A 14,459-nucleotide genomic window follows, 5' to 3' on the forward strand; every position below is an offset into this window, starting at 1 on the left:
TACTTAATTACCTAATCCCATATGTGTTATTTTATAGTTTTGAAATCTCCAGTATTGTTGTAGAATGTAGAAAATAAATCACTAAACAAAAAAAAGAAATTTGCAAGTGTTCTAAAACTTTTGAACGGTAGTATATATATATATATACACACATACACAGAGTATATAGTCTTTCTGTAATAGTTGGTGCAGACATTCCCTCTCTCCTCCCTCTCGCAACCCATTGAGGTGTTTTGATGAATGTCGTTGCTGCGACCACGTGATGACGTTGCAGGTCAGGCGGGGGCTCGCGCGGCATTTGCGCGTTCACGAGAGTGCACACGCTCCGCTGTGTTGACGGACCCGACAGTGTGCAGGAGAGGTAATATGTCTGCCACAGACGCCGTGCAGCAGAACAACAATGAAGAACCAGGCCTGAACGGTAAAGTTTTTTGGTAACCGTTTTTGTAGCAAAACCCGATTTGGTGTACGTTTTGAAGCTGTTTATTCTCTTAATGCCTGCTGTTGTAATTAAATAGTATTATGCAACATCTATTGTTCCACATAGGCTGGAATTTCCTCCTCTTTCAGACAGGGCGGGTTGGGGGGCGGGTATGGATTTCGTCATAAAGATAAACCAATAGAAATACGAGGTGAACATGTAAACATGTGGCTTTGCGTTGTGACGGGTGATTATTGACAGACTGTCGACCTATCTGGTGTGAAATAGTGTATTAGCATGCTGTGAAAGGCGGAGCTAGGCCGAAACAAAACAAGGGCAGTTGGGGCGGGTAGTTGTAAATGACTAGGCAACTGTACAAATTCAAGCTTAGAAAATGAGCATTTTGCTTATTTTTTTCTTGTTAAATGGCCTAGTCTCTTCCACTGTATTATATATTTTGATTTCCTTTAGATATTTTGCCCACATTAAACCCTGGCAAAGGCACTTTAAATGCTATAAACCAAAATTACACCAAATAATACACGTTTTACTTCCTTCTAGAAGTTAAGAACATAAGAACTGTTAAAGGCTTGGTACATTATTGGGTTTTAGGGCCTTTATGTTGTCACAGAAATATTGTTTTTCACAGTAATAAATGTTGGATTTGATTTTGCTATTATTTTTGTCCAGAAACAGGATAAATGTCCTTACCTTTAAAGCAGGTGTCCGAAGATGTACTTTGAGCTTGTACATAGTATTTATTACATAATTTGGTCATATTCAAGCTAAAGTCATTATCTGTCCACAGTAAATCATGTACGGTGTAGAAGGGAGAAAGGCTGTCTCTCGATCCTGAGAGGTTAGCTGTTACATTTTAAATAGACAGTTAATATTGTATGCTGTACTGGACTACATTGCATTAATTAAAAAGCATTTCAGTCATAAGATTAAATAAATACACAAGATGGGACCTATTCCAAAATTAATAAATTGTAGATAAACATATTTATATTTCCTGAAAAAAAACATGATATGATGTTTATCATATAGTGAACTAGGTTTTCCTTGTAGTAAGTATATCGTAAAAGTTGATGATGTGTGACGGTACACCTGAGACAAAGTTACCTGTGCAAACACAGCCAAACTGAATTTTTGTTTTATATATAGAGATTTCTCCCCAGTTCTATTAGTGATTTCATAATGTTTGCGATATGTCTATACAATGCTGTTTCCATTGAGCAAATCAGTATTGGTATTGTTAATTTTTTTGCTATATTTTATTTCACACACATCCAACATGATGAGTAGGAGTTGTTTGTGATGGTGGATAACAAAACTCAATAGGGTACATGGCTTAATAAAAACAAAGTGAAATTGTGGACTCCAGTAAAAGAGCAGAATAGCACAGGGAAATCTGGCTTACAAGGTTTTTGTTAGGTATCTGGGGTGCGTGTATCCTAGAGCATTTTATTGTTTTAATGCAAGGTGACAACTGATGTACCTCAGATAAAAAGCCAGAGGAATGCTAGACTCAGACACTTCTATGGCAACTGGGCTGTGGACAAATACAGAAGGCCCCACAGCATTGTTAAAGGAGAGATAGGAAAACAAGGGATGAGAAATAAAGAGCACTGTCTTTTCTACAGCTCACACCCAAATGTTAATTTTCTTCCAGCAGATGTTTATTAAAATTTTGACAATTTATGAATGACTTGCATAAATACTCCTTTTTAAGGAAAAATCACAGCTAAATGAATTTTTACATTTAATAATAGGGTCTTTACATGTTGATTTAAAAAAAATGAACACAGAATTAAAAATGTCAAATCATAATTGACCAATTCCTATCAGTAGTAAAATACATTCAAGGTTTGATACTAGTAAAGCAATAATGTTATTACAAATATGGGCAAACTGCTGTGTTTAAATGCTCTGCAGTAGTGTGTTCTAGGTGACTGGAATTTTCATATAACGTTTAAGACATAATCCCAGTCACCCAGACTTTATATTAAATAATTCTGTCTATTCTAATGTTAAAGGTTCTGTTACAGTCAACAGCTTGGTTGATTCCTCAGGGTCCTGGGTGGAGTTGGAACTGAATGGAAACATGGCACCTGGAAGGCAGCAGCTGATCCCAAGCCTGGCTGCTTCTATGGCCAACAGCAATAAGGGTGAGACTGAACCTCCACAACCTCTGCAGGCTGTGCAGGAAGTAGAGGAGGAGAGTCTGGCTGGAGGGCTTGAGCATGTCCCCTCATCCTCTTCCATTCATAATGGAGACATGGAAAAAATACTGCTCGATGCCCAGCATGAGTCTAGCCCCAGTGGGTCATCATGTAATAGGTAAGAGCCTGAGGAAAAGACAGGTGACTGTCAGGAGTAATCTGTGTCTTTATGCCTAGGTTAGGGAACCTAAAAATGTTGCCTTTATGTTTAATTTTTCGAAAATGTTTTTTCTTAACACATACTATTTTTATTGATATACTTATTTATTACATGTACATAAATTCTCTCTAACAGGGTTTTAGCTGGTTAGTATTCTTAGACCCTGATATATTTCCATTAGCATTAGAATATGTTTGATGGATAATACAAAGCACCTCTACTTCAAAAAGCCACTCTGAGTGTCTGCCAAATGTCATAAATGTAAATGATGATGATGATGCAATAAATTGTGTCCTTGTGTAAGTGGTTGTGGCAGAGAGGGGAAGGCAAGAAGTTATGTGTGCACGGGAGGGGGACGGGTCTGGGGGGGGGTCGATGTAGCGCTGTCCACTGTCCATTCTTTGCATCAGATATTATGAATGCAATTAACAAAATGACTTAGTGTAACTGAAAAAATCTAATATTTATAGCTGATTAAATACATGATGGCAGCTGAGTCAAAGATGACAATTTCTAAAGAGAAATTATTCTAGAATTTATTTTCATATTGTTTGATTTCACAATTTCCTTGGAATCACACTGGTCCTTGTGTTTGGTGTGTTTACCCTTAAGTCCTCCAAGACCCCACACACCTGAGCATGATGAAGGCCTGATTACCTTTGATGTGGAGATGCCCAGTGAGAAAGACTGTCAGGTATGATGTTTGCATTTTTACCATTTCCTTTTTACTGCCAGACATCAGTATATGAATTGTGATTATTGTCAGGGTCACACTGTTTATTTTTAATTTAATATGATATACACTTTTTTTTGTTCCAACCTATTTTTTTCCTATGCCCTTGTAGTCAGAGGATGACAGTCAAGACAAAGAGGATGATTCCCTCATGGTTAAAGGGGAGAGCTGGGTAGCAGACTGGTCCAGTCGACCTGAAAATATTCCTCCCAAGTGAGTGAACAGTTTAAACCATTTAGCAGTGTCACAGGGAATATGTTGCATTTTACCTGACTATATAGTTACACATAAAATTAAGCCTTTAAGTATTTTGTCTGTGACACACTTTTAATAATTTTGTCTGAATTGCAATAAAACCAAAAACAAATTATTGGCATTCTTGCATAGTCCATTAACGTTCATAGGCTCTAAAGTACAGAAAGAACCCAACGTATGAAGGGATTATGTTCCTACAAATTCGTAGCATTTAAAAAATATTGTAAGCCGAATGTGCATTTAATGCTGTACATCAAACCAACCGGACATTATCGCCAGGACTATCTTTAAAACCTCCTGAAACCCGGGCTCTAATCTTGTGTACGGTGCAATGTCTACTAACTGTTTCTCTTTATTTATATCTGATAACTACAGATTTAATCAATGTTTTCAACCAGGAAGAAGCTTGACAAAAGAATTATACAGTTCTTATATGAGGATGGTACAAGGATATGTATACAGTGCTGCTTGAAAGTTTGTGAACCCTCCAGAGATGGTCATTGTTTTTGTAAAAAACATTAAAGGAACCTTATTACACATACATCCAAATCCAAATGTGCAAAGCACACCTTCCAAGTAATGGACACACACACAAAAAGAGATATATTTTCATTATTTAATTTAACAAAGGCGGTTCAGTTTACAAAAACTGAAAATTTCATATGTGCAAAAGTATGTGAACCCTTGTTTTAGTAGCTTGTGGCTCCACCTTTTGCAGCCATTACTTCAACTAAAGGTCTCCTGTAACCCCTAACCAGTCTCTCCCATCTGCTTATGGGTCCACTTCTCCTTGCAGAACACCGCCAGTTGAGAGAGGTTGGAGGGACATCTGGCATGTACCAACTTCTCGCCACAACATTTCAATTGGTTAAGGTCCGAACTTTGACTGGGCCAATCCAGATTGTGAATCCTCTTTACGCTGAAGCCATTCCTTTGTAGTTTTGCTGGAATGCTTTGGGTCATTGTCCTGTTGCATAATCCATATTTGTCCCAGCTTCAACTCCCTAACTGATGGTATGATATGCCAAAGAATTTATGGTTCTTGGGATAATATGGAGTCGTCCAGAAGCAGCAAACCAGCCCCAGATCTTCACATTTCCACTACAGTACTTCACGGTTGGGAGAAGGTTCTTGTCTTCATATGCCGTGTTGCCTTTTCTCCAAACATGTATGTTTTGATTGTGACCAAATAATTCTATTTTGGACTCTGTCCAGAGAATGGACTTCCAGAAGGCCTCAGGTTTTCCCAACTTTTTGGTACAAAGGTTTGCTTTGTACTTTTCTAAGAGCAGACGCTTCCTTCTAGCAACCCTCCCATGAGTGTCATGGCTATTCAATGTTCGTTCTATTGTAGACCCATGCACATTTGTCCCAGTTTCTGCCAGAGAGGTCTGCAACTCTTTAGAGGTGATGTGTGGGTTGGCCTTTACCCGATTTTTTTTTCTGGTGCTTCTGGGTGATATTTTTGATGGGCGTCCACTTCCAGGCAAAGTTTCTATCATGTTAAAGGCCCCCTTTAACATTTGTAAATGATCTGTCGTACAGTGGATGGATGAAGCTGGAATCTTTTGGAGATGGTCTTATAGCCCTTTCCAGACTGATGTGCTGTCACTACCCTCTTCTTCATGTCCTCGGATATCTCCTTTGCTCTTGGCAAAAAGAGCTTGACTTAACCAGTGCAGCTGGGGGTTAACTTACTTTTGCACATACACTAAGTCCTTGTTTCATGTAGTTTTTCGGCTACTTACACAAGTCCCACTAAACATGTACATGCAATTGATTAACATATATCTGACATTTCATACTGGTGATGATAAAATAAGAAAATCAATGAAGGTAAAACAACAGGAACATCAAAACTGCTCGAGGGGTTCACATACTTTCAAGCAGCACTGTATATAGACAATTAAGTCGGGATAAAATGTTATGTCCTCATATGAGGACATTCGGGTCTTAAAAGGTTTACCTGCTCAGAACACTTAAAATAGTCTACAGTTGGGCACATAATCTAAAACAAAAATCTAAAAAATGTTTTATAAAAAAAAAAAAAAAAAAAAGGAAATTTTTGAATACAAACAGACTGGCTGTATGGGTACTCACTATTAATATATACAGCTTATTGGGCCTAACAAATATTTGAAGCATTTAAATAAAATTAATTGTTTAATAATGGGGATGCTGTAGTTAAAGGGCCATCAATGTCATAAAGTGGTAAATTTGTCAAACCACTGTAAATTAGGAAAGATCAGTAATTGAACCATTGCATTTTTATGACAGGTTAAGGAGATACAATTTCTGGAGGTTATTCAAAGTGTTGAATTCACAATTGGTAGCTGTTCAGGAAAACACATTAGATGTGGTTCAAAAGAGGTGTTGACGCTAATTAATAAGACCAACATTTGGCTGGAAAAAACAGATCTATCAGAGAGATAAAAGAATATTTGGGAATAAAAAAAATTGGTACATTCTTGAAAAGGAAGGAATGCAGTAACATTTCTTAGGAAATAAATATGTATGTATATCTTATCTCAGGAAGCAAACTACTGGTAACACATAAGAAAAGAAAGGTCAGATAGGACTAGGATTTTTTTAAAAGCTCTGGGTAGGGTTTTTATGAAACTATGGAAAGGTTAACTTGAATGGCTATAATAGAAAAAGAAGAATATGTGGAAGAAAAGGAAGGGCTTATAATCCACAGCATGCTAAATCACCTGTCAAACATGGTAGAGGCATTGCTATGTGTTTATAAGTGTGTTTTTATATGCCCATAATCTATTTATATTACTCCTTGTCTTCACTAAATATCTATGTATTTATAGTTTATTTTAGATTGATTAAACTGTATCACCCGGGTGATACATTATTCTAATGTTATAATAATATAATAATAATAATATTGAACTATCCATGTTGGATAAGCAACCATTCCAAACTAAACTGTTACTGTAAAGGGTTTTCTCTGTTTGTTGTGGACATTTGTGACTCATGTAAATATATGCAACATGAATAAGTATGAACTGACCTGTTTTACTCAGGGAGTTCCAGTTTCGGCACCCAAAACGCTCAGGATCGGTTTCTCTTAGTATGAGAAGGACAGGTGCTATGAAGAAAGGTGGAGTGTTCTCAGCTGAATTTCTTAAAGTGTTCATTCCCTCCCTTCTGCTTTCTCACATCCTCGCCCTAGGACTGGGGTAAGTCTCATGGTATATTAGAAAGCTGCCTGTTTTATTTTAAATTAGTTGTAGGAAAGCAGTGATGGATTATTGATACCTATGAGATAAGCACATTTAATAGAGTTGATGTTTTTTAACATTATGGTGTAATATAATGCTGCTCTGTTTTTTATAGGGTCTATATTGGGAAGAGGCTGAGCACACCCTCCACCAGCTCGTTTTAAACCCAAATACCAGTGCCTGAAATTTCCATAAGATGCAGTGGTGGCAAAGTTGTGTCCAAAAAGCTTAACTTTGCTTTTATGTTAGACCTTCTCTGTCCTACTCTTACTAATTTTTTTGCCATGTTCTCAGCTGTCATACTGAAATTCATTCACCAGAAAACGCTGTGCAGTTTATTTGCTGCCTTCACCTTGAGTCAGTATGTTGCTTGTCCTCTAACACTGTGTTAAATAGATTGGTTTGGGGTGTTTCATATCCTTTTTATATTTTAAGTAGTTTATAATTTAAAACAAAGATTTTGCCCTTTTATGCTGATATGTAAGAAAACAAAAATTACATCTGTGATGCCCAAACACATACAACTATTACAACCACCAGCACATTACCAAGCTATCACTTCCTGTTGGGTATCTATGATACAGTTGCAATAGTGTTATGTTTGGCTATATATTAAAAAAAAACTTATGGGAAATGGCTGATGTACATTTGGAAGTATAATACTCAGTTTTTCCCTCCTCTTTAGTTTTCAGTTAAACGTTTAGCCAGACTGATTCTGGTTGCACTGTATTAACTTGTGCCATTTTTTAAAAAAGAAACTGGTTGCAAGTGGTTACAGTATTTTGTATGTTTCCAGTTTTAGAATTGTGGTCTTAAGTTTGGAGGAAAGACACTTGTATTTTTGTTTCCAATGCACCTTAAAGATTGAATTATGGCAGAAAGGTTTTAATTAGACTGTTAATAGCACATACATGAACATTTTTGTTTCATAGAAAGCTATCTCCCTTACATAGTCTTGTTTTTTATTTTAGTTGGTTATTAGGAAGCAACTGTCATTTTGTAGGAACCAATCCCAAAAATCCCAATCCCAAAAATCTAAAACCATTTTTAAAAAATATATGTTTTTGGTAGATGTTTTTTGGAATACATAGATAAACAAGGATAGACCCTTAAGATGTAGAAGCACACATATTGTAAACTATTTTTCTTTTTATTAAATAAGTTCTCCGTATAGACCTCATAAAAATAGGCAGTGAATACGATTACCCTTGTATTTTCAATATAAATAGAGGTCTCAGGTAAAAAGGTCTGGTAGACTGATGACTGTAGCACTCAGTGGAACATGCGCATGCTTCCTAATTTGAAGAAAGGTTACACTGCAGTGATTACTACATGCACACTCATTTGTTATGATCCATATCATTCTTATCTGGACCAGAAACAACATACTATGCTCCCGAGTGCCAAAGGGTCTCCTCTGTGATGTTTACCTCTGTAGGACCCAACACTGACTCACTGAATAGTAAATAAATATAGATCTAAAATTAGTTGTAGCTTTAACTAAAATCTCCTATCAGTGCTGTTCTGTTGCACATTCCATTTTGGCATTACAAAGTGCCATGCAAGATATTTTATTGTAACCATGTAATTAAGATTTGTGCAGTGTGACACGTTTGTTGTATCTGTCAAGTAATAATGTGAAGTAGGAAGATCTTTTTTCCCTGTCTCTTATTTCAGTGTTCAAAGGTACAGTCTGCAATATTTTTCCACCTCTAAATACAATAGTCTCAGTGGAACTATCTGCTTTATGGATTTTAAAAGTTTAACCTAACCAAGGTTTATTGAGAAAATGCTTAATACTTTATTGACTCTTACGACCGTATTGACATCACTTATTGTTATGGGTATATTTACACAGATTAGACAATTTTTTTAGACAATTTTCCCATTAACATTACAACAACAAACATTACAATGCTTATGATTAGAGTGTGGTTATTTGGGGAGCAGATAATATAATAGTTTTTTGTTTATAAAAGTTTTACTTAGTGTGAACCTTTTAAGTCCCATATTGCATGAATATATCTAATTTGGAAAATGAACTATTCCACAAGTGGGACAAAGAACTGTGAATAAAAAAAGTAGCATGTTACAGCAAGATAAACTAAGCCCATCCTGTGTGTGAATGATGGATTTTCTATAATGTACATTATACTCAGATTCTTAAGGGGTTTTTTGTTTGTTCGTTGTGACTGTTTTTCCTTTATTCTTTTGTTTGTTTGCTTGTTTTCATGACTGAAATGTATTGTGTAGGGCAGGGCCCTCATGCCTGGCATCTTGTGGCTGTTTTTCATTTAAGTATTTGAAGCAGAATCACATACTGGAAGTCACAAAATCTGACATTAAAAATCCCAAATACACCCCAACATTCTCCATATTATTATTATTATTATTATTATTACTGTATATATATTTTTTTCTGTAGCATGGATTCTGCTAAAGATGATTGCTTTTTCTAAGCTGTATTACAATACAATGTAAGAACGTTTCTACTAAAGCAATTCTAAATTTGTTAACTGTATGATACTGAGATTACTACATTTCTAAATGGGTCAAACCATCAATTAATTATAATAAATTTCAGGAGAAATCAAATTCCAGGAGCAAACTTTAGTGGACGATATAAAATTTATAAGTATAAATACCAGAATAAATATCAGAATGGCAATTGAAAATGAGCATCTACCTTATATGTTTAATTAAATTGAAATACAATCCAGAAAGTTTTATAGCGATAAGTGAAAAATGTCCAGGTCTAGCTAATGCATGTCTGAATGTGTGTGGTGTGGGTAGAAAATTGTGGTTATTTACCATTAAGTATGAATGCATGATTTGATGGTGGACCATAACATTGGATTGTGTTTTTGGTACAAAAGGGCAAGCATGAGTTCTAAAATGTACTGTTGCCCTCATCAGTCCTTTGCATGATAAGGTAAGAAAAATGTGGCTTGGCAAAGCAAGTTCTTTTATGTTCAAGTTTTTATTTTAACTGGAATTCTTGCAAACACTTTGCAAATGTTTTTGTGTATCAGTGATTTTTTTATTTAAATTATTTAAATGCAAATTATGCTTACCATGCTAGTACAGAATATGTGAATGATTGAAAATTGATTTGAAATATTCTGACATAATACTTTACTTGTGTTTGTGTTTCATGTCCAAGTTTCAGATAAGCCATTATTAAATCCATGAACAGATTAATATTTACTCTGTTCCTTTATAGACAGCACATATGTCTTGTTTCATCATGGAATTTTGTTAATATTTGTTATATCTTTTTACATAATGTATTGCATTTATATTGGTGGCATTTGGCTGATGTCCTTATCCAGAACAACTCATGAAAGTGCTTAATTCTTTTTATTTATCAGGGAACATTTGCATATACAGTACTAATATTATGCTGATACTTCTGTGTTAAATTGGGCTGAGGTCACAGATTTTTTTTTTTTTTCTCTTTAGGTTTTAATGTTTGTTTCTTTGATTTTTCTGTAAAAACAACCCAGGTGCCTCTGAACTTGCTTTAGCTCAAGTGGAATTTTAATTCCACAATTTGGACGACATACCACCATTGATGGTCTACATCTATTGAAGTCTCACTTCTGTTTTTTTTTTTTTTTTTTGCATTTATAAATATATACTAGCTTTTAAATTACTCAATATTTGTTGTTTGTAAACAGACATTATTGAGTGCTATTTTATATAAAGCTTCATTTTATTTAAAGCTTTAAGCTAAATAACAACACCACTGTAGTAGAAAAATATTAAATTGTATTTCGGGAAGTAAAATGTTTTGATGTAATCTTTAAATGTAAATGATGGCATTTATATAAAATCCAATGAAAATGTGTCTGCTTGTGCAAATAAATGCTCTAGCAATTAAAGTCCAGACATATTAAATTGTATTTTAAGCATTTTTCTACATGCTTTCTACATTACAAGGGCCATAATTATTTTGCTAAACTTGGATAAAGTATAGTGTAAGGTATATTTTCCAGGTAAGCAGCAGCACAGACTTCTAAATGAGGTTATGAGTATAAGATGCTTATACTTACTGTATACAGTGACATTCACAGTAGGGTGATTAAAGTGGTAGGGTAGAAGAGTGTCCTATACAGTGCATCTTGAAAAAATTAAAGAAAAAAAAGTAAAATTTTGTCATATGAATATGTTTTTTGTCTGTCTCTTGACAATAGCCCATAGATTTTTTATGGTGTTCACGTCAGGCATGTTGGCTGGCCAATCAAGCACAGTAATATTACGGTACTGTGGGCAGCGCCAAGTCCTGCTTAGAAAAGGAAATCAGGATTTATGTTAGACTTGTCAGACAAGTCAAACTTGATGTGCTCAAATATTTCTTGGTAGACTACTGCGTTGATGTTGGACTTGATAAAACACAGTGGCCTGATGCCAGCAGATGACATGGTACCCCAAATCATTACTGACTGTGGAAACATCACACTGGACTTCTGGCCACTTCGGTCCTGTGCCTCTCCAATCTTCCTCCAGACTTTGGGACCTTGACTTCAAAATGAAATGTAAAATTTACTGGGGTGCTTCTGAAGGATGCTTCTGACATTGTGTCTGGTTCAGGAATGGTTTGATACTACAGTAGGAACTTCTGTAGCCTATTTCTTGAAGACGTATGTGCATGGTGTCTTTTGATGCTCTGATTCCAGCCACAATCAACTTTTTGTGTAGCGCTCCCTATTGGTTGTGCACCTTTTCCTACCATACCTTTACCTTCCAGTCAGTTTTTCATAAGCATTCATCAATACAGCACTCTGCAAAAAGCCAGCCCCATTTAGCCATTTACTGTTGTGGCACAATGATTGGCTGCTGGATAAGTGTGATGGGTGTACTGGGCCAGGGATAGCTCAATGGTTAAGGTGTTGGACTACGGTTCAGAAGATCCCAGGTTCAAACCCCACAACCACCAAGTTGCCACTGTTGGGCCCTTAAACAAGGCTCTTAACCCTCAACTGCTCAGATGTGTAATGAGAGAAAAAAATGTAAGTCACTCTGGATAAGAGCATCTGCCAAATGTAAATGTACTGAACTAGACTGAGAGATATGTGTAAACTTGAAATTTAATATGCTGAGATCCTGGGTTTTTGATTTTTGTCAGCTATAAGCCGTAATTATCAAAATTAAAACTAAAAAGGCTTATATTTGTACGAATGTTCACTTTTTAAATAAAATTCCATGATGCCTGCAAGGTCAATAAGCTGATAAAGTGAATTTAGAAATATAAGTTGTTTAAGGAAACCCACTCCGTCTATCCCTAAAAGGAAGAGAAAAGGATGTCAATACCAGGCCCCCATGGTGGTATCTATATCTGTCGAGGATATCTTGCTGTGGATGTATCCCACTGAAGTGCCAGACAGGCTTTATCTGTACATCTGGTTTTATGCTATGGTAAAGGTGTGTTTTTCTTTGTATTTTATGCCAAGTCATTGGTGGAGCCAGAAAAAAGACCATCATCCAAATATGGAAGTATCCTAATGCCACTGGCCATCAGAGGAGACACAGCCACCTGTTTACTTCTTAAAAACACTTGTGGTGCTGGGGAGAGGCCAAAGGAATTTGAGCAGGAATGCCTACTCTTGGATTGCAAACTTTAAAAATAATCTAACTTGTTGGCAGTGTGAACATGGAAATAAGTCCTGTGCATGCATACAAAAAATAACCAGTTCCAGTTGCATAGGTTGAACTAAATGAGTCTAAATTCATATAATAAAGAAAGGGGTGATCTTCAGAAATATATTTAGGTCTGTTAGAAACTGACATCTTTTTTAAAAACTCTATTCCAAACCTGTGCAAAATCAACAAACTTTGTGATTAACTGATAAATTTGGGTTCTGGATATTATACGTATTTTAGCAAGGTTCTTGAGTGGTGGCAGGGTTTTTATGGCCCTCCACCTGAGTAGATAAGGGACAAATACTTAGATGTCTGCATTAGGCCCATAGGCATTGAAAGATTGAAATGTGGTGTCATGTCTTGAATGGCACCACATGATCATTCCATTGTCAATGCTGGCTTTGTGATTTGAAACCCCTTGCAGGGGCATTCTTTGATGGAATGTGTTAGTTTTTTTTATACTTCCTGTCGCTTGCTCAGAAATGCCATTCTTCCCCACTTTGTGTCCTTTGACCTAATTTTACATTTATTTATGTTTAAAACAAGAGAGATTAGAGGAAAGGTGTAATGGACTTCCTTAGTAAACTATGTTAATCAACATCCTAAGAATAAGTAAGGACAAAGGTTATTTTCTAGACCAGAAAATGTAAATAAGGCATTGAAAGGACTTACTTATTTGTGCTGTGATTAATCTAGAGAACTTTCTGACACTCATTGTGTGTACATGACTACATCTCTCCTGATATTGGCAAGCATGAGAAAGCACAGCCAGACAGATCTAGCAATTTGTTCATTAACTTTTTTTTAACTTAACAGAATGTCAGAAGAGTTATGGTATATAAGCTAAGTGTAACTAATAAATATTTTATTAATCACACCTGGCAACATGAATGAATCAATAACCCCTTTGCCAGGAGTTAGGGTAACCTCAACAGATTGGTGTGGTGCATTGAGTTCTAGCAACATAATAGTGTTGCCATAATATCTCGACAATAACTGTCACAGCTACTCATGCCAGTAGCATTATGAATAAGGCTTGTAATGTAATGTAAATGTGCTCTCACTTTGAAAGGAATAGGGGGAGGCTTTCCCCAGTTTTGGACAGCAGGAGTCCTCTAGCTCCAACCATGGTCTTTTAGTTGCTAAATGTATAGTACCAATTTCATCATGTAGTCCACTGTTAAGTGGAAAGTTCAATATGCTGCAGGACATTAGTTGTAGAAGACAGCAATTGATATTTATACTGTTATAATATTTTGACAAAATGCCACATGGTATTATGTGTGTAGAATATAAATCTATTCTGTTTTTTTTTTTAGTCTGTTGTAGAAGTTAGCAGCAGCATGCCATGTAACCCATAGCAACCACTGAAGCCCGGTGGGTGGAGCCAGTTGGCTTGCAGCCCTCTGACTGGTTGATGGTGACTTTTTTTTTTTATTCGCGCGCGTGCGCGCGTGTGTGCATCTTGATAAACCCCAAACTGTGCGAACAGATATATAAATATCCAAATGTTTTGATCTCGTGGGTACATGTGGCTGGTCTTTATTAACTATGACTTTTTATTAGCTGATTTTATCTTTAAACAACGAGTGTGCGGGGAGGGGACATGAAAATACTTTATCCTTAGGGAAAAAATCCCATGGGTTCGCTGCAGTACTATTATCTATTCAGTCTTATATATTATCTATAATTATCTATTCAGCCTTGGCTTCAGCGTTTGTGCACCATTAAGTGGAACAGCAGGGCGGGGCGGGGCGCGGCGCATGCGCAGTGGCATTCACGTCGCAAA

At 36.2% G+C, this 14,459-nt stretch overlaps 1 protein-coding gene across 3 annotated transcripts; it reads left to right on the forward strand.

The window, feature by feature from the left end:
• Positions 1-298: 298 nt before the first annotated feature.
• Positions 299-9,393, forward strand: bnip3la (BCL2 interacting protein 3 like a). 3 transcript variants are annotated; one of them, XM_053504284.1, is made up of 6 exons: positions 299-421; positions 2,497-2,764; positions 3,419-3,500; positions 3,652-3,752; positions 6,830-6,985; positions 7,143-9,393. In XM_053504284.1, the coding sequence occupies exons 1-6, from the start codon at positions 367-369 to the stop codon at positions 7,189-7,191; spliced, it is 711 nt and encodes a 236-aa protein (XP_053360259.1). In that variant the 5' UTR covers positions 299-366; the 3' UTR covers positions 7,192-9,393. The 3 variants fall into 3 exon arrangements, with proteins under 3 accessions (XP_053360259.1, XP_053360256.1, XP_053360257.1); XM_053504281.1 differs by having other exon boundaries at positions 305-421; positions 2,461-2,764; XM_053504282.1 differs by having other exon boundaries at positions 305-421; positions 2,473-2,764.
• The last annotated feature ends 5,066 nt before the right edge of the window (positions 9,394-14,459 follow it).

The sequence above is a fragment of the Clarias gariepinus genome, chromosome 9 (assembly GCF_024256425.1).
Source record: "Clarias gariepinus isolate MV-2021 ecotype Netherlands chromosome 9, CGAR_prim_01v2, whole genome shotgun sequence".
NCBI lineage: Eukaryota > Metazoa > Chordata > Actinopteri > Siluriformes > Clariidae > Clarias > Clarias gariepinus.